This window comes from Zootoca vivipara, chromosome 3, assembly GCF_963506605.1.
Source record: "Zootoca vivipara chromosome 3, rZooViv1.1, whole genome shotgun sequence".
NCBI lineage: Eukaryota > Metazoa > Chordata > Lepidosauria > Squamata > Lacertidae > Zootoca > Zootoca vivipara.
In genome coordinates, this window is record NC_083278.1 from 75,310,584 (window position 1) to 75,330,875 (window position 20,292).

Consider the following 20,292-nt stretch of genomic DNA (forward strand, 5'->3'; position numbering starts at 1 on the left):
TTTCTGAACCAGATTTAAATAAAGCCAAATGCTTCCCCAAAACAAAATGTGTATAAACTTTACAGCAGAAGTGTTGGGTCGATTGCGTACTGATTACGGTTTTAGAATCTTGCATGTGAATGTTTGGTTCTAGGTAATCTTGGTTCTTAGGCTTTGTATACTGTAGTGGAACATTAAGCCTCTGCAATTTTTGAGGTATGATTTTATGGTGTACACACACACTTACACTAATTAACTGGAATCTTAAAAATAGGTGAGGCAAGCAAAATAACACAATGAAGATTGTGCATACAGTTGTTAAGTTAGCAATTTTATTGGCTTTTAAGAGTTGCTTTCTTCACTAATATATTTAATCACAGTAATACATTGTACACGTGTATATTTGATGGCCAAGGTTAGCCAGAAAATGAGATTTAGCATGCTTATATATGACTTGTGTGTGTGTGTTATATATATGTGTGTGTGTGTGTGTGTGTGTGTGTGTGTGTGAATGAATTCACTGCTACTTTATTCCTCTGTGATTTTTATGCCGCAGAAGATTTGTTCTCACTCTTGGTCTCTCTATTCTATGTCAATAATCTTCACTTATCACGATTAGGCATGTGATCTTACCATCCTTCATAATTTCACGCTTGAGTTATTTGAGACCTCTCACTCAGGTAGATGCCATTTTGCTCCCAGGACCTACAGCTACATTTCCCTGTGTCATTAATGTCAGTGTGCACTGTGACTGTTGACCCCATCCCAGCACTATCTACTAGGCTATCTAGATGAGGGGCAACACCTGCAACCATCATGCTAGGCAGGAAATTCACCTCGTGTACGCACATTGGAGCTGTCATCCTGTGAGTGTGATACAGCTATAATATCCCTGAAGGCCTCATCCACAAACCTTTCTTCTTCTCTCAGGTTTTCTTCTTCTCTCAGCCACCTTGGCTTCAAGGAAATGAAATTGTGGAGATCCAAGAGCTCATTGCACTGAAGACACAACCACAAGTTCTATCTGGCAGGAAGATAGTTGTACATGTGACACATTGCGCAAAACAATGGAAAGCTTCTGATTTTCTGTCTGCGTAACTGTTTTTGTAGTTTATTGAGTTACAGTGGTACCTCGACTTACGAACGATTCGACAACCGAATTTTTAGACTTACGAATGGGGAAAATGGCCGCACGCTTACAAATTTCTCGACATCCGAACGGAAACCGCGGCGGTTTTAGATAGGGTTTTTTCGACTTACAAATTTTTTGATAGGGTTGCTTCGACTTTCAATTTTTTTCGTTTCCAATGCATTCCTATGGGAAATCGCGTTTCCAATGGCGCTTTCCCACTTACAATTTTTTTGACCTACGAAGGTGCCTTCGGAACGGATTAAATTTGTAAGTTGAGGCACCACTGTACTTTATTAGAAGCTTGGGTTTTGTTTTGATCAAGGAAAGGAGGAGCAGAGCAGTGTACCCTGGACTTCTTGCCCTGCTGCCAAACTCATTTGGCTGTTTAACTTGCCTTGACACTTTGTTAGCTGGGGCAGACACACTTCATAAGCTGGGGCTGTCTGTTTCTAGTCTCCTCATGGCTGTGCGAGAAGGGAGAGCATGCAAACCTGAGACTTACAAAAGCCTTGTTCCTGTAATTATAAACCATGGTATAACGTATATCCAAAATAGCCAGTGAGTGCTAGACATCAAATAATAGTTGGAGCACTGCTGTAAACTGAAAATCATTATATTTTACTTTGCAACTCTGCTGTCAAATGCAGTCACAACGGCTCCTGCCAGTAGAATTTGATCTTAAATAATGTTACAGTATAAACCTGATTGTGATTGACAATTGTTACTCTCTTGAATAGCAAAGTTCTGGTGACTGGTTTCTTTACTACTTGGTAGGGACTCTTTTCCCCCCTACATGTATACATGCATTCCTGCTAGTAAGGTCGTCACCACCCCATCTTTACACAGATTCATTTAATTAATGTGAATTTCCTAGAATAGCTTATTGGAGTAAATTAGTTTTCATGTGCTCCCCCTGCCTTTCTTCAGATGGCTCTTTGGGTTAATTAAGGCTGCAATCCTAAACACATTTACTAGACTCTAGAGGGTAAGTCTCACTGAATTTAGAGGAAATTATTTTTCTCTTAACACACTTAGGATTGCCCTGTAAGTAAGGAATGCTCTGTCAACAACTAAATGATAAGCAGTGCTTCGCTGAATGCTGTCTTCATGTTTTTTTCCAACTAGAATGTTCCTCCGGATCTCTCCATCTGCACTTTTGTGCTGGAACAGTCCTTGTCTGTGCGCGCCCTCCAGGAAATGCTGGCCAACACTGAGGAGAAAGCAGAAGGGGTGAGCAGCAATGACTCCACCTTTTAATTAATTTGCAATTGCTTTTGGATTCTATTAAGTGTCTTGTTGACCTTGATGCTTTTTATTAACACCTCAGCTTTGGGAATCCTATCACACTCCCTATTTTATTGGAAGTTTACATTCTCAGAAAACGTGAATGACCAAAGCCATGGAAAACTTAAAACCAAACATGAAAATGCCCCCCAGCAGTCATTATGTTTGCAAACCAGAAAAATGTATGAATATTTTGTTTTCATTATACTTTCCACATGACCGTTACAAAATATGGCATATATATCAGTCTTGGAAACCAGATAGGCATCATATACTTATATAATTTGAGTGCTTTATGCCTAGTTTTAATCATGCAATTTATCAGTTTCTAATGAATATTGATTTTTAGTCTTCTCATTTTGTATTTTATATATGTTATATAATCAATATGGTGCTTGTATCTAGAAGTATATACAACTTTTATTTTTTTAAAATACACATTAGTTAGTGTATTATACAAAATATAGTCTGATTTTCCTGTACCGCATAGTGATGGTATTAAACTTTTTAAATGATGTTTTACATATGTTCTTTCACAATAATAAAGCTAGCTGGTGCTTGATAGATTTCTGCTTTTGCCTTTCTTCCTCTCTATTTCATCTTCTTCAGTTTGAAGAAGAAATAACCAGCTTCTACAAGAAGAATTGCATCATTCAATCTTACCCTCTTGTACAGGTGTCTGATTAATTTCTGCAGTTCAGTTCTTGCAGTGTGTCACAACTACCTTGAATTCCTGGTAACATTGTTTAGGAGTCCCCAGTAAATAAACAAGCACTTTATTGAACCTGGCCATAAATGAAAACCAATTAAGAGATGCTAGGTAAGATTAAAAGCAGTAGGAATGAAATATGTGCCTGTAGGAACAGTTCATAGTTGAAATAGGTAGAATTGGTTAGATCTTTTATAAATCTAACTTGTTGTCAATATTCCTTACTTGCCTTGAAATCAATTAAATCAAACTGTGTGGGCAAAGCTTTGGTGAACAGCTGACCCAAAGCTTCACTATGGGTCTTGTGGAGCTCTGTGTCATGGGGATTTTGAAGCTGCTCCAGCCTCCTAACTGGTCTGATATTTACCTTGAGCTGTCCAGGGTGCTACTTTGTTTGCTTGAATTTGCCTTATCTTAGTGGTGGGGAACCACAGTTCTGGGGTGCAAATGCTGTCTATCTGACCCTTGGGACTTTGCGCAGGCCATACTTGCTCCAATACCTTCTTCACACACCCCTTGATTTATTTATTTTTTGCTTGGCTAGGATGTGCCGTTGAACCCTAATAATGCTTCTTGTTTGCCTGAATGGAAGAGAGAGAGGTGTGTGTATGTACAAAACCAGCTTACAAGACAAAGGTAAAAGGACGGGCTTGATGTGAACTGTGTCAGCCTGGAACCTTCTTGTAGTTATTTGAAGAAGGATGCTTATATATTTGAGGATCCTGTTTTGAATGCTTCTCCCTCCCACTGCCAATACCGGTAGGAGTGTCCAACGTTTAGGACTGCACATGGCAAAATTCAGTGATATCCCTAATTATAATAACTCGGTATCTGTTAAAACCAGTCTAAAAGCTGGATTGAGAACAAAGATCACAAGTGCCTAATAAACCCCACAAAAAAACCCCTCCAGGAAAATCAACAAAAGATTCTGATGTTTGGAGGACTTCATGGTGAAAGTCAGAGAGCCTATTACAGGATGAGAACAGGATGAGTTTCACTAGGCACTTTGCTATAGGGATAATTAAATATAACCTCCCCACATTGCTACCCCATTTGCAGGCAGCACATGTTTGGGGGAGGGGATTCAAAAATTCCAGGAAGCTTTTGTTATTTTACCATCGGTGGCTTATTTGTTCATTGTTCTTTTTTTAAAAAAAAGAAAAATATGATTTCAGATTTTGAGATACAGTTATAGAAGAGCAAGTTGTCAGTTTGTTTTTACTATGATGTCCTGGTTACTGCAGTGTCTTGGGTGTCTTTGTGTAGCATGCTCAGAGCTCATCCCTGTGTTCTAATACTAATTGTGATAAAAGGTGGATTTCCTCAGCTGCAGCAGAAACAAATGGGAATGTTACCTCTTTAAAGTCCTGCGCTTGATCTGTCTCACGTGAACAGCAACTGCATCATCTCATCTTTCTTTAAACTAATATTTTGGAGTCTAAATAGTTTCTGTTTAATATCTTATAACCAAAATGTAATCAGAAAAGATTTGTATGATGGACTGGCCATAAACCTTGTCATACTTAATTATAAAAATCTGTTCTTCTGTGATTTGTTCCAGAATCTTGTGCTTAGCATGTTGCTTGTATATCCAACCGTCTGGCCTAGTTTATATCAGAGCTGACATAAAGTACTATAATACACTGCACACATCTGTAGAAGCATCCTTCAGTTAATATAAAGGATAAAATGCAAATGGCTTATGTGCACAATCCATGAAGACACTTTCCTTTTCAGAGCTATCATAAAGAATACTATTAATTAGAGTGAGCAAGAAACCATGTCCTTGTCCAATTTCCTGCTGGAAGCTTTGTCTTCCCCATTTTTAAGGTACACCGAGTATTGTCCCTTGTCTTGTTTCCTCAATCCCCACCTTTGTTTTTTGTGGTTCAGCCACTATTCTGTAAGAAGTGCCAGTTTTTCAGGAGAGGCAGAGTTATAATGGAAGGAACTGAATGAAGGAAATAATATATGATACTTAAAGTTTTGGAAAATAAGCTGTGGGGTGACAAGAACATTTTCTGTGCCTCATATGTGGGATATGATGCTGAAAAAGTATGTACAGTTTTCTGAGTTTTTAGGATGAAGCAATTTGGTAAGCAAAATATAGGCTCTATCTTAATATGGCTGGATCTGAACTTTGATTATAAATGGAAAGATAAATTGCATGCCTCTATTACAGAAAATAAAACCTCAGACTATGTAAACAGATCTACATCTTTCAGTTGCAATATAAAATTTGCTGCCAGGCTTGGTTTTACACCTGAGATTGCATCTGTAATAGCTCATAGGAAATGAATAAAATAAAGTGAAAATATATAAGCCTGATATGTATACACATGAAATATTTACTCTAGGAAAAAAAAATCAAGTTCTATGAAGTACAATTTTGTTGTTTCTTAATGGGGGAGGGGTGGCACCTGTACCCAAGCATCCTTGGAAAAGGCAGGTCCTACCCCCTACCCCCTTTGTAGCTATCATTCCAGCAGTGTTATGGACTCTAGGAAGACTATTTTAGGATGCAGCTTCTAGGGCATATGCAGTGCTCGGATTTGGAATGCTACTTTTTTGTGCCTCCTTGTCAAAATTAAACTGTTGTGAAAGTGTACTGAGCATTACGTATTGGAGGCCAGAGCAGCCCTTTGAGAGCAAGATTACTACATAAGCCATGCAAAAATGATTGCAAAGCCAAAATATAATTGTTCTATCAGGGCAGTTTAGATAGATGCACTGATTATTGCATTGAACGTTGAGGCATTTGTAAACCATGCCATCTGAGAGGAATATGTCCTTTAACTGTGATGATACAGTGCTTGTCTGAATAAAGAATTGAGGGGTGTGTGTAGAAACCTTTTGACTTTTGCATGGCTGGAATGTAGCCTACTGTTGCCTCTGGCCCTGCTTGCCACTGATAATAATGCAGCCCCCCTCATGAGGGAATGCAGACCTCAGGATGAAAAATATCCCGCTGTATACTGCCAAAGCTACATTCAGAGTCTCATTTCTGTGTGGATTTCCTTTGGCCTCTTGAATGTAGACTTTATTGTGAGAAGAAAAATTGGGCACGTGTGGGCGAAAGTACTTTAAGTACTGCTAATTTTTTTAAATACGAATTTTGAGTTCAGTTTAGTGTGTACAGTTTAGAAGATATTTCTTACTGGTGAAAGAAACGTGAAGAACTGCAATGGAGGGACAGCTAATGAATGCAACTACGGTAATAATGAAGTCTGAACCCTAAGTGGATCCAACTTTTGCAGAAAGATTTCTGACTAAAACTTAGAGACAACAGCAACAACCACAACAACAACTACTACAACAACATAGCAACAAGACGCAGCCTGGACTGATATCATGTTTATACTGTGTTACCAATTACTGACCAAACCAGTCTGCTTAGTGATGATACTGATGCAAAAATGTTTGCTTAATGTTTTGCTGGATTTTATTGCATTTTGAAATCATGTACAGTACTGACGTTTTTGCTTGTGATTTATAGGAAGCGCTTAGAGATTTTGTTATATTAATCAGCATGTAAATTATTCAAATGAAAAATAACATGCATTTAATTTCAGTACAAATAATATATGGCTATTGGGTGGGATTAAACTAACAAGGCCTGTGAATGGATGGACTTCTGTTTCTGCACTGGGGCTTTGCCCTCTTTCCTGCCCCCTGGAGGGATTGGGAGACACCCCCCCCCCGGAACAGTGCGCAGAGGAGGAAGGGTAATCACCCTGCTTGGCAAGTCAAAATCTCAGTGCAACGTTTAATTCCCCCCACAAGCATTTGTAAGAAAAGGGTTTGGAAACCATGTCCTTGTGATAACCATTCTTATTAATGGTATTTCTATCAAAATGTGAGTGCTAAATTGCAAAATACCACATTTAGTAAGGAACTCATTTTTGTTTTGTTTTGTTTTTTCTCCCTACAGCTAGTTGATGTGGAAAAATGGGTATGTGCTTGACTCTCTTGACCCAAAATAATCCTTTGTCTATCACAGAGTCTAAATTGTCTGTGTTTTTTGTATTCTGTCTGTACCACAACACTAATTTGCTTAGCTCAAAACAATTTTTTTTAAAACTTCTTTAATAATGATAGCTGGGACTGTTGAGTTCTTGAAATAGTTCCCAAACTTCTTAAAATACGACTAATGAAATGTGTTCTCATTCATCCTTGTTTAGTACAATTTTTTAAAAGGGATTCTCCCTTGTAGTTTTGAGCTTTGCAATTTCATCCTGTAAATGTATGTCCTTTAAATCTGTCATTATTTGTGACATTTGTCTGAACACATCTTAAGTGAATAATGCATGTGAATACCATAATTTTTCCTCTGTGTTTATAACTGATGTATTGTTTTATTTATAAAATAGTGTGTATTAAGCTTTTCAAGGTAATGAACAGATGTCAGAGAATTTATAGAAAACAATTCACTACATATATCTTGCCCAATCTCATCTTATTCTTCTAATTCTGTATTAAATCTGTGCATTGATATGTAATGAATTTCTGTGAGCTATTGGGATTGGAAACCTTTGACAATATGTCTTCCATTTGTGTGTGTTAATATCGTATTTGTGTGTAGAAATCTAGGCATGCAAGTAATGTATTTTCTGTGTGTAGAATCTCTTGAGCATGTCTAACTTTTTATTTTGTATAGTAAGATGTTGGCACTCAAAGTCTATTTGCATTATTTCAGAGGTATCTACTTTTGAAAAGTCTATGTTTGCATGTTTACATGATTCTAATTTTTATTTGCTAATTGTGTGGATTGCTGTGTCTTTAGTTTCTTCCCTCAAATTACTTTCGTTGTCTTCTCTATAATGAGTTATAAACCCATATTTTAAAAATAAATGCATTAGTATAATATGATTTTACAAGAATTCAAGAAAGAACTATACTATATTTCTCACATTTCAGCACCTTAGCTGTGGCTATGCCAGCCATATGGTAAAAATGTCCCCCTAAATATTTGTATCCCTTTTCAGAAACTTGAGTAACTAAAAATTAAACTGTCCTAAGTCATGGACTAGCAAAATAAGGATCACACTGTAATCCAACCCAGGAAACTTGTTTACTACACAGTGTAAATTAGGTAGCAGAAGTATCGGGCTCTTACTCATATACCCAATTGAATTCCTTTTCATTTAGAAACCTAGCATTGTATCCAGTGCTAGGCCTAATAAAAATAGACCCGCTGATGATAATAGAGATGACTAGCTTAAGTTCATCAATTTAAATGGGTCTGCTCTCAATGGGACTAAGTTAGACAGAACCCTAATACTTCTTAATGCTATTAACCTCTCTTTGGAAAAGGACTATATTCTGATTTCTAATATTATTGTATTTTATAACTATTGTGTACATTAATTCAGTGAATTTTAAATGAACACAATGATGGGTATTTCTTTGAAATGTTTCCATATGCTTGAGATTTGAGATTTGAGCAGTCTACAATTATATTGTTCAACAATATTGAAATGAAAAATTGTTTTCTAGATACTGTAAACGTATAGAATAACAAACTACATACTGTCTCTGCACCCTCTTACCCCTAATATTTCTCCTCTCATATTTGCATCTAATTTAGGATGACTGCCCTTAATAATCTTGCTAAAACTTTAGCACTGGCAAGTCCAAATGAGAGAGTGCCAAGCGTAGAGCAAAATACACATGCAGGTCTCCCAACCAGTGTTTTGTGCTGTTTACGGTTTATCTGGTTATCAAAGGAGTAAGCAGTGTTAACAAATCAGTGCCTTCTGCCAGCTGTAGCATCCATAACATAAGGTGGCCACCTGTATTGTAAGGCTTTACCACAGAAAGGTGGGAGATGTAAAACATAGGGAAGTATCTACATAAGCTGTGTTCCATATTTTTCTGGAGTTGTTACGGAGCATGTGGTTCCTTGGCTAGTTTAATGGATTTTCCAAGTTCCTTCATTTTGTTCCTAGAGCAGGTCTTGCGTTGATGTATGTAGGTGTCATTTAGTTTAGTTCACCTGTGACAGAACTGGCTGGGGGAGTGGAGAAAAAACAGATTCTTTTCCTTGTGGCAGGCCCAATGGTAGTTGTGTCAAACTTTATGCCACAATTAGTTCAGGTCTGTTGGAGGTCCCTGAAGCATCATCTAGTAATGGCCTGTGGAATAAGTTCAAGATGATGCAGCCTGAGGATATGGACATGGCCTTTGTAGCAGTGAGGCTATCTTGTGTCCTTTAGATCAGTGCCCTTCATGGCTGATAAAATCTAGGAGGGGGGAATTGACTAGATGGTGCAGGGAATGGTTAATGCTTCACTACATGAGGAAGTTACACTACTTGCCTTGAAAGAGATGCAGTCACTCTTGAATATGTCTCCCCTGTATCCAGAAATTTTTAGAAAACAATCAGGGCTGTCTTAAGCATATGCGGTGCCGGGGTGCAAAGATTACAGAATGGGTCACTATTGAAAAGGCCTTATGCCTAGTGCATGCCTAGCTCAGTCTAGGCATGAGAATCCTAATCTCAGGGTCGTGGGTTTGAGCCCCATGTTGGGCAAAATATTCCTGCATTGTTGGACTAGATGGCTCTTGTGGTTCCTTCCAACACCATGTGTCTATGAATCTAACTGATTTTAAATGTGAGTCAACAGGTAGGGCCTCTGATCCAGATATCAAGGCACAGGCAGGCTCATACAGGGGCAAGTGGTCCTTCAAATAACCATGCCCCCAAACAATTTAAAGGCTTTAAAGGCCAAGACTGGCACTTTGAATTGGGCTTGGAAACACACTGGTAGCCAGTGGTGAATGCTTGCAATGTGCCTAGACTGCCTGGCCCCACAAGCACAGAACTGGCCACATGCCGTATCAGCTGAAGCCACTGAGTGCATTTATCAAAGCCAGGGGTAGTCAACCTTTTTATACCTGCTGCCCACTAATGCCTCTTTCTTGATGGTAAAATGTCCTTACTGTCCACCAGTGCTCGATGGCAGGAGGATTCAGCTTGTGTTGTAGAACCCCCTACCGCCCACCTAGAATCCTGAAACACCCACTAGTGGGCGGTAGGGACCAGGATGACAACCCCTGATCTAGGCTGAATGTAGCTAGTGCATTTGTAAGTGCAACCAGGTTCACACTTTCTAGGGTTACAGGTTAAGTTGGTGAAAGGCATTCCTGGCTACCATCACCTGGGCTTCCATAGAACTCCCACCCTGTGAACCTTGTCTGCAGTTTATTATAATGAATTCGCAGAATTTACAATATTTGGTGAACCCCCCCTCCCTTATTTTAAGCATGTCACATTCTTTCATCTACAAAAATAGTTATCATATCCTCTCCCCAGGTGTATGGTTCAACAGAGTAAAGGTGTCTTATCAGATGGATGCCGTAGGCAGGACTTTAAAAGTTTATTAGCAAGAACCTTTAGTCTAGTGGGAGGTTCATACTCCCAATATCCCAGTTGTCTTCCTACCTGAGGATACTGGCAAGCTCCTAGTTAAGGAAAAGGTGTGAGTCAGCTTTGGATGTCCTGCCTGCAGGACTCAGCTGAGTTTGCGCCATCTGCTGGATCATGCACTGTGGAAAGGATAGATCCAAACCTCACGGGTAAGTGCACATTTATCTGTGTTTTTTTGGTGGCATCAGATGTATTAGATAAGCAACAAAATAATTTTGATGGGTACCTCTTTCATTTTATGATTATATCCCATTGATCATAGGAAGCAATTTAGGAGGCCATTGAGTGTCGCAATCATTACATTACATTACAGTTACGGAGTTTTTGCAAATAATTTAGAGTCTTACACAAGTTCTGACACAGGGATAGTTAAAATCTAGATGAAAAAAATAAATTTTTCAAGATACACACAACTCCACTGGAGAGCTGCATGTGTGCACTGATAGAATTTTTTGGAATTGTTGTGCATGAGTTATTAGTGATTCGTTTTTAAATCTACTTACTTTTATTTTTGCATATTTACAATATGTTCAGACCAATTACTAGTGTTCTGGGTCACTGCGTTTTTGTGCATTTGTCTTTCCATGATATTAATCATTATATGTATGTATGTGTGATTTTAATATATTTGATACTGTGGAAGGTAAATTTGAAAAGTCAGTTTTTTTTCTAGTACTCAGTATAGTGCTAGGAATGCTACTTTGCAAAGTTGTTTTTAGAATGAGAAAAAAACCCTATTGTAAAAGTGCTGATGAGCAATAATATTTAATGTTTTTCCTCTTTTCCCTCTTCCTCGTGGTACTCCAGAAATTTATGATGAAGGTAAGCTTGAAAACTGTTGTTTAATTAATTTATCTCTTCTCGACCAAGAACAGTTCAGAAGAGATATAAAACTCTGTATCACAGTAAAAGTCAATTAAATAGTCAATTAAAAAAAAATCTTAACCAGACAGTTGTAAAAAGCCAATTGGTTAAATAGACTTTCTAGAACATACTGAACATCCAGTATTCACAAAAAAGGAAATTTGTAAGAAGATTTATACTGTTCTCCCTGGCCAAACATGGTTATATAGTGGCTAAGGATCAGATTTAATAATGATTCATATTATAGTAAAATTATGAAATTTGGCTCAAATACATGGAACCTGGCTATAATGTCTGTAAAATTCTGTAATGCATTTGAGGTACTAAACTGCACCAAATGCCACTGGATTTCGGGATTTTTTTTCTGTCCCTCAACTTTGTCATAACTTTCCTCATTCTGTTGTTAAGCTTCAGTATTCATGCCTTTAGCAGTTTATTTTCTCACAAAAAAATCTGAGCCTTTTCAATATGTGGTAAACCATATGGGTTTTCTAGTTTTTAATGGGGTTTATTAAACTGCTATTTGTTACTGTGTTGTGTGAGATGTGGATTGGATCTGGGAGGATTAACTTCACTTTTGCTACATCTGAGATGATTGCCTGCAGTGGTCTTTTCTAAATCCCATCTAGCTATTAGAAGTGCAGTGTTATCAGTTAAGTTTATTTGTTTAATGTTTAATCACCATTTGTTTAATGCTTTTATTTTGTTGTATAAGCAGCATTTTTTTTGTATAATGTCCTTAAAATCATTGCACTTCCAACAGTCAGTTTGTGTAGGTTTGAGACAGGGCATTCTTGGCATTCAGGGGATGCGGGTGCGCTGTGGTCTAAACCACAGAGCCCTGGGCTTGCTGATCAGAAGGTCGGCGGTTCGAATCCCCACGATGGGGTGGGCTCCTGTTGCCCGGTCCCTGCTCCTGCCAACCTAGCAGTTCGAAAGCACGTCAAAGTGCAAGTGGATAAATAGGTACCGCTCCAGCGGGAAGGTAAACGGCGTTTCCGTGCGCTGCTCTGGTTCGCCAGAAGCGACTTAGTCATGTTGGCCACATGACCTGGAAGCTGTAGGCCGGCTCCCTCAGCCAGTAAAGCAAGATGAGCACCGCAACCCCAGAGTCATCTGCGACTGGACTTAATGGTCAGGGGTCCCTTTACCTTTACCTTTATTCTTGGGACTCAGCTATACAGCTGCAAATAAAACATTTTAAATATACAAGGTGACACTAGATGGCAATGGTGAGCCTTATGGAAAATTCAATATATTTTAAAAAAGGCTTTTAAAACAAAGCATTTTCAGATCAGAACAGTTTTTGTATGTGTCTAGATTCCACCTTGGTGGCAATTCAGTATATATCTAACAGTAGCTGACGATGTGCTGAGGCTGTGCTGCTCACCAGGCCCCTCTGGCTGTGTACTGAGAGGGTGAGGGTGAGGCAGTGGTGAGGCCAGCTCAGTGCCAGCATCCTGGTGGAGCCCATTTGGCACTTAAGCTGGCACATTTGCACTGCGGGTGTTTTGCCCTCTCCGTCCCAGTATGCAGCAGTGATGCAGCCAGAGGGAGTGTCCTGTTTGCTACTGGTTTCTAAGATGAAGATTAATTTGTAGCCAATATACGATTTAGGCAAATTAAATACAAATGTATTCAAAATCTGCATGTTCCCTGTGATGCTACTTCTGAAAGCTGGTTTAGATGCAGGTCAGCACTCAAGACGCAGAGTTTGGCAGTGCAGTTGATTCTTTTTTTCAATAAAATGGCATACAGCTCAGCAATACCTCCCGTCAGGACTGATGTTGCCCACCTTCTGCTTACTCTAGGTCTCTGTTTCCCACACAGCCTCAAACTATATTGGGGCACCTGTAATCTCTTGTTTCACCCTGTGCATCGCCCCATGTGTCCTTGGAGTCAAGGGGGGAGGCGAGCTTGTCCCAGGAGGAGGGCAGACTCCTGGGTTCTCCTGCAGCCTCTTGTCCCCCTCCTCTTCTTCAGCCTCTGAGTCTGAGCTGTTCCCTGTCACAGGCTCTCCTTGCTCACTAAAGCCTGTTGCTTCTTCAGCACCCAACCCCCCCCCCCCTGACCTCTCCTTGGTGTCCCACCACCACCAATCCTTGGGTTCTGAGCCTTTCTCCTCTGGGGGTTCCCTTGGGGGGTTCCCCAGCTGGTACCTCCCACCACTCCTCGTCATGTAACCAGCCCTCTTTGTAGCTCCGTGATGCAGTGTGGAGGACCCATTCCCTCTCTACCTATTGTTTGTGTGCATGCATGCATGCATGCATGCATGCACGCACGCACGCACATACACACACTTGTTTATCTCTTCTCGTTGAGAGTGTGTGTGTGTGTGTGCGCGCGCATGTGAGTGGATTGTATTGGCTATGCCTTCTGCTGACATGCAGATTATGGACTTGGTGGCCAATTCATTGTGGTCCTTGGGCTGAGGAAAGTTAACCAGACCTGATTTAGTGCGTTATGAAGGAGACTTTGACTAAGGCTTCTCCACAGAATCTTAGCAGACATGAAAAATTCTATTCAGAGTGATAGTCTTGGTATTATGGGTGCTCAGATTATATGAAGTTTTGTAGGACAAAATCAGCACTGACTAATAATACCTTTGAAACCTTTCATGATTTTTAACTCAGTCCAGCCTCTCTGGATATTTCACCTCCAGGTGTTGTTATTGTGGACCTGTCTCTTGTACCATACACATGAATGGCACTAAATGAATAGGTAAACAGTTTGTTACTTGAATAGTGCCCTCCGTGTACATGCTGCTTGAAAAAGAATGAAGAGCAAGTCTGTACCCTGAGGGTCTTACTATCTGGATAACAGATATAGGAGAGACATCATAGCAAGGGGAAGTAAATGAAGGCAAGTAGACAAGGAAATAATACATTGTTTTTTCAGCTATATGTATTTAGGCTTAGTTGGGCATGGGGGCAAGGAAGTTGTTCCAAAGGCTTCATGAAAAGGGTTTGTTTTGAAGAAGGATTTGAAGTCAGCAAGAGAAGTGACATCATGAAGGTGATATGGGAGGCAGACACTTAGTGCCTTTGAGAGTCCCTTCTGCAATCTGTGTTCAAGAGCGAATGTAGTTAATGCAAGAAGGAAAGTGGATGAGAGTTCTTTTAAAATCACATGTTTTATAAACCTTCCATTGTATGTTTTACAACTGCTTGCATGATCCCCCCCCCATTAAGCCCAACGTGTGTGTGTGTGTGTGTTGGAAAAGAGCAGTTGATGATAGAAATGCTGTCTCAGCAGCAAAGACAAATATTTATATTTTATATTCAAGGCTACACTGTCAGTATCAATGCAGGAATGTATTATCAATTTATTGAGGAATTACTGAATATATTTTTTTTAAAAAAATGCATATATGCCAAGCTATCTGTTGCTGGAAAAGCAGACCATATATTTTGCTTTGAATATGTTAATCAAGATACCCGATTTATCATCTTCAATATGCTTCTAGCTATAGGTTCAGTCATTCGCCAGCAAATCAATAGCTTTAAAACAAGGAGCATTTATCATCGTGGTGCCATAAATGATTGTGAGATGATTATCAATGAATTCAGTCTCTGGAATAGAGCCTATAAAATATCCCCTTATTAGTGAAATGTATGCAGGAATCTCATTTAGATGATTTATTCAAGGCCTTTCTTGCCTTTATTTTGCTTGCATGAGCTACAGCTAGAAAGCAATTCTCCCCTCTTCCTCTCCCCTCACCTGGTTTTGCATGTATAGTTGATAGTGACAGATTCCATATACATTCTAGCTTTTGCACTGTCTGTCGCCCACTTTTGAGAGTTCCATCTCCTATTAAATGTTATCTTTTTAATCCTGAATCCTGATGCCTAGTGCAAAATTGCTTTAATTGTTGCCCCATGTGTTGAATTATTTTACTTGAGATGGTTGCGTGTTTGTTTATACTGTATAGCTATGTGTATGGGGTGGACATTCTATGGCATGCACTGATAGGATTCTGGAATTACTGTAAATCCCCCCCCCCCATGTTAGGTAAGAGATGTTCAGTAAATTCCAAGGCTAGGCCATTTCGTTGTGAAAGCACATTGCCTTTGAGGGCTCATTGCAGAGATGATAAAATATTGCTGAAATGAGGTTCCCATAAGCTTTTTAAAAAAGTTACTTGTGCTCCCCTAAATGTGGCTTTTTTCAGGGGGGGGCAGGAGTACACATACCCCTAAACATTTTGTGAATCTAAGTTTGGCCTCATTGAGGGGCCGTATTTCAATATGAGTAGGAAAATGAGAGTACCCCTAAACATTTTTTTAGAAAAATAGCACTGGCCACGCCCCATACAAAACCTGAGGGTAGGGGAAATGAAAAATAGGGGTTGACCCTTGGCTTTCAACACAATGAACTACAGTCCAATGGACTGCATAGGCATTTCGGCTGCACAAATTGTAATGGAATACCATAGTGGAACACTGCCCAGGTCATAGAAGAGCAGCGTCTTCAGAGGCCTATCTTGCATCAAGAATTGTTACATATTCTATAGCCTACCAAAAGGGGTGGAATGGTTGTGCTACAATTTAGTAAGAACACAGACTGGCAAGGAGGTCTCTTGCCTAACAGGCTATGTTGTTGTCTCTTATTTTCTGGCAATTATATTTACATCTTAATAGGTGGAGCCAATACACACACACACACACATCAAAATCTAAGAAAACTTATATTGAATGCTTGATAAATCTATTTAATTTTTTACAAGTCTATTGCTGTAAGTTGTAGAGCATGTGTTTTGCATGCAGAAGATCCCAGCTTCAACACCTAGTCTCTCCAGGTGTGGCTGGGAATGTCCTCTGTCTGAAACCCTGGGAGCTGCTGCCAATCAATGTCGGGAATATTCAGCTACACAGACCAATGCTATGATTTGGTATAAGGCAACATCCTATGTTTGTGTGTTCTAATACACACACACACACACACACACACACACACACACACACACACTACTATTTTGACCCCTCACAATAGGGGCAATGGGCGAATCAAGATTTCCTTATAATAGAAAAGAACAATTTCATGCCAACATGCTAATGAATCCCTCTTATTCATGCAGACTGCTCAAGGTGGTGGCCATCGAACGCTCCTCTATGGACATGCAATATTGCTGCGCCATTCATACAGTGGTATGGTATGTATGCTGATGTTAACGTCTTCTTTTGAGGCATCAAAAATAGAGGGCTGCAGTTGATGGCTGATGGGGAAAACTGTATGCAATTGTCATAGATATTATACTCTGTATGTGTGGTAGTAGGGAATTCTGTGGCTATTCCTTTCCAGTGCAATCATCTGTGTTGGATATAATGCCCTCTGCATTATGGAATACATTCCCAGAGGAGGTGAGGCAGATATCGACGCTGTATGAATTTCAGCGTGCTGTGAATATATTTTCATTTCGACAAGCATCCTGTGAATGCTGTTTTTTTAATCACTTTGCTTTTTGATAGTCAACTATTTTATGTATGATATAGGTCCTGTGTTTTATTTTTTTTGTAAATTACGTAGAGATGTGTGATTGTAGGCTATTGAGAAATATTTTAAATAAGTCAGTAAAAACCTGCACAAATGAAATCGTGAAGAATTGCATCCAAGAGATTATCACAGTTGTTACCAATTGACTTTCAATAATAGTTTCATTGTTGTAACCACATGGATTTTTTTTTAATGAAATAGTGGTATACAAATATTTTTGTAAATAAAAATAACAAATAATGAGATTCACCTGACGAACCCTATCGGTGGAAGCCATGCAGGTCTTCCACTTTTGCAATGGGGTTGTTCCCTCGATGTGCTCCCGAAATTAACTCTGGGGTGAGGGAACGGGGGGGGGCATAATTTTATTTAGCAAGCAAATGTGCTTGTGCAGACGGACCATTTGTAATAGTATGGGATCGGATTTCACTCCTACTGTTTATTTCTTTTGAATATATTATACTTCATCTGTAGTCTATACTCAACCTTAGAAATTTGGGTAACATCTCTGATGTTTATATGCTGCTTTTCAGGCAGGCAAACATTAAAAATGTTTAAACAGTAAGCATCAATTAAGATGGTTGAAGAATAACAGCAAGGCAAGCTGCAAGCTCCTCCCCTCAGTGCAAGGTGGTTCTTAGGCAGCCCTATGAGGAAGAGAGAGAAGTCACCTCAGTTGGAACACTTTGAGCAAGATAATGGACCAGATCTATTCTTATTGCCAGCCTCTATCTCCCTTTTTTTGTAATGTGTAATGTTGTTGCCTTATTTTATTTAACAAGTTGACACTGTGAAAGTAAGCACTTGCATTTTTTTTTTAAAAAACTGGTTCCTTAAGAATTTACAAGGTGAAGCCCCCAGAATGCAGCATGTTCCCTCCTTCAGGAAAAAGCAATGTCTTCTCACATTTGGGCTTCTCTCTTGCAGCATTCTCTCTCCTGCTTTCTCCTGCTTTCAGACTTTGTGGCTTTGCTATGTCTCCCACATATAGCAGTTGTTTATGCCTTGAGTTCTGAGTCTATATCTCTGTTTATGCTGGCACTCTGTATGTAAAAACGCCCCCTTAAAATAGCCCTTGCCCTCTTCTGGCAAGCCCATATCTGCAGTTGCTCCATCTCCCTCACAGTATTATATAGCAAATTGTATGTATTATAAGTCTAAATGGAATAAGGAGCATAAAACTAGTTTTTCTTTTCCTTCTTTCTTAGTACCTGTGTTGTCTCTCCACCTCAAGAACATCAATGGACAAACTGGCATTTGATGTAGGCTTGCAAGAAGATACCACAGGTAAATAAAAGCTTAGCAAAAAAAACTGCACATTCTTTTATATGGCAGCAAGTTGAAATGGGTTTAAATTTCCAACAGAAACTTACAGTATTATACAACTAACAACATTGGTTTGTATGTTCCATTAGACTTTAGAATATTATATGTTCCTTTTTTTACCTCACAAATGCCTAGTTCCTTTCCTGTTAAAAATATATGTGAACATACAAACACTGTAAGTTATTTATTATTTGGAATCCCTAGTGAATCTTTCAACTGAGACTGGTTTTGACTTTCTTCTGTTCAGATAGTGTTCTGCTTGCAATTTTAAAGCTAATTCATTCAATATTTTATAGGGCAGTGGAGACCATCTCTCCAAGGTGAATTTAGTTGCATGTTTCTTATTATCAGCTTTGTGAGAATGCATATTATAAAGACTATATCCATTCTACAGAATAGGAAAATTGTGTGCCTATCACAGTTTGATTTTAATAGCAACATTTCTAGAACTATTCGTTTAACACTCTTATTTAACACTCACAGTGTGGCAGTTGCTATTTTTTGCTTTGCAGACTCGTCTTTCGTTGACAGGAGATGTGGAATCATTTGATTATATGCAGATATCACACTTCCGCAATCTTCCGCAATCTTTAAATGGTGTGGACTACCACCAAGTGTAGAATAGAAGTCCCATCCTAACCATGTTCCGTGTTCTCAAAAATATCATTTTAAAAAGAGGTCAAAGACAAAAATTAATTGTTAATGTAACAGTTGAACATTAACTGTGGAATTTTTAATATGAACTTGTCTCAGGTTATGGTCTAAAGGTGCAGTAGACCAACACCTTGCTGAAGCTGAGCAGGTCTGCATCTGGTCAGTGCCTGGATGGATGATTACCTGGGAACCACATTTATAGTGCCTTGGATTCCATGATGGAAAAAGGCAGGATACAAACGTACTTAAATAAATAAAGCTGCCAGCAGGCTAGCCATTTGCTTTTGGGGAGCTATTGAACTAAAATAATATTTATTACTACAAAATTGTGATCCCTTGTTCATTCTTCAGCAAAATATGTCAAAATCATGACAAGTCACTGCACCCCAAAACCACAATTAGATGCAAAAATAGAAACAATGTATATCAAGGTGATTTTTACATTCTTCTGCCCATCTTTTCCATTAATCACTGGTAATGTAGGTGAGGCCTGCTGGTGGACAATACATCCTGCTTCCAAACAGCGTTCTGAAGGAGAAAAAGTACGTGTTGGGGATGATCTCATCCTAGTTAGTATCTCATCAGAAAGGTACTTGGTAAGTGAAGTATGTTTTGAGTATAATAATTGCATGGTACTTAACAAAGCTTAGTGAGACAGACTCTAATTTTTAGATTATGTTTCTGATATGGCATTGGATCTGAAAGTCAATACATACATGTTTAATGTTTTATTGTGTTTTTATATATGTTGGAAGCCACCTAGTGGCTTGGGCAACCCAGCCAGAAGGGAGGGGTACAAATAATCAAAATTATTATTATTATTATGTATTAGTCATTGACCTGGTTCATATGACATGAAAATGTGTGGGCTCTTAGCGAGGAGCTCACTATCGTGCCACATACAGAAACAGTTCTGGTCACCTTACCTCAAAAGATATTGTGGAGATGAAAAAGTTTCATAAAAGGTCCAACAAAATGATCAAGGAGATGAAAAAAACCTCCCTTATAAAGAAAGGTTACAACATTTGTGGTGCAGAGCAAGTAGAAGTTCTTCACCCTCTCTCATAACACTAGAACTCATGAACATCCAATGAAGCTGAATTTTGAAAGATTCAAGACAGACAAAAGAAAGTACTTCTTCATAATCCACATAGTTAAACTATGGAATTCACTCTCACAATATATATAGTGGTTACCACCAATTTGGGTGGTTTTAAAAGAGGATTAGGCAAATTCATGAAGATTCAGGTTATCAATGGCTGTTGTTGTTGTTTAGTCGTTTAGTCGTGTCCGACTCTTCGTGACCCCATGGACCAGAGCATGCCAGGCACTCCTGTCTTCCACTGCCTCCCGCAATTTGGTCAGACTCATGTTGGTAGCTTCGAGAACACTGTCCAACCATCTCATCCTCTGTCGTCCCCT

General features: G+C 39.1%; 1 protein-coding gene across 4 annotated transcripts in view; it reads left to right on the forward strand.

Moving 5' to 3' along the window:
* RYR2 (ryanodine receptor 2) overlaps window positions 1-20,292 on the forward strand; it is a 252,654-nt gene that overhangs the window by 49,098 nt on the left and 183,264 nt on the right. For all 4 annotated transcript variants that reach the window (XM_060272866.1, XM_060272867.1, XM_060272868.1 and 1 more), the window contains exons 3-6: window positions 2,237-2,341; window positions 16,475-16,549; window positions 18,099-18,177; window positions 19,354-19,466. In XM_060272866.1, coding sequence (XP_060128849.1) covers window positions 2,237-2,341; window positions 16,475-16,549; window positions 18,099-18,177; window positions 19,354-19,466 — 372 coding nt within the window. The remainder of the gene's footprint in view (window positions 1-2,236; window positions 2,342-16,474; window positions 16,550-18,098; window positions 18,178-19,353; window positions 19,467-20,292) is intronic.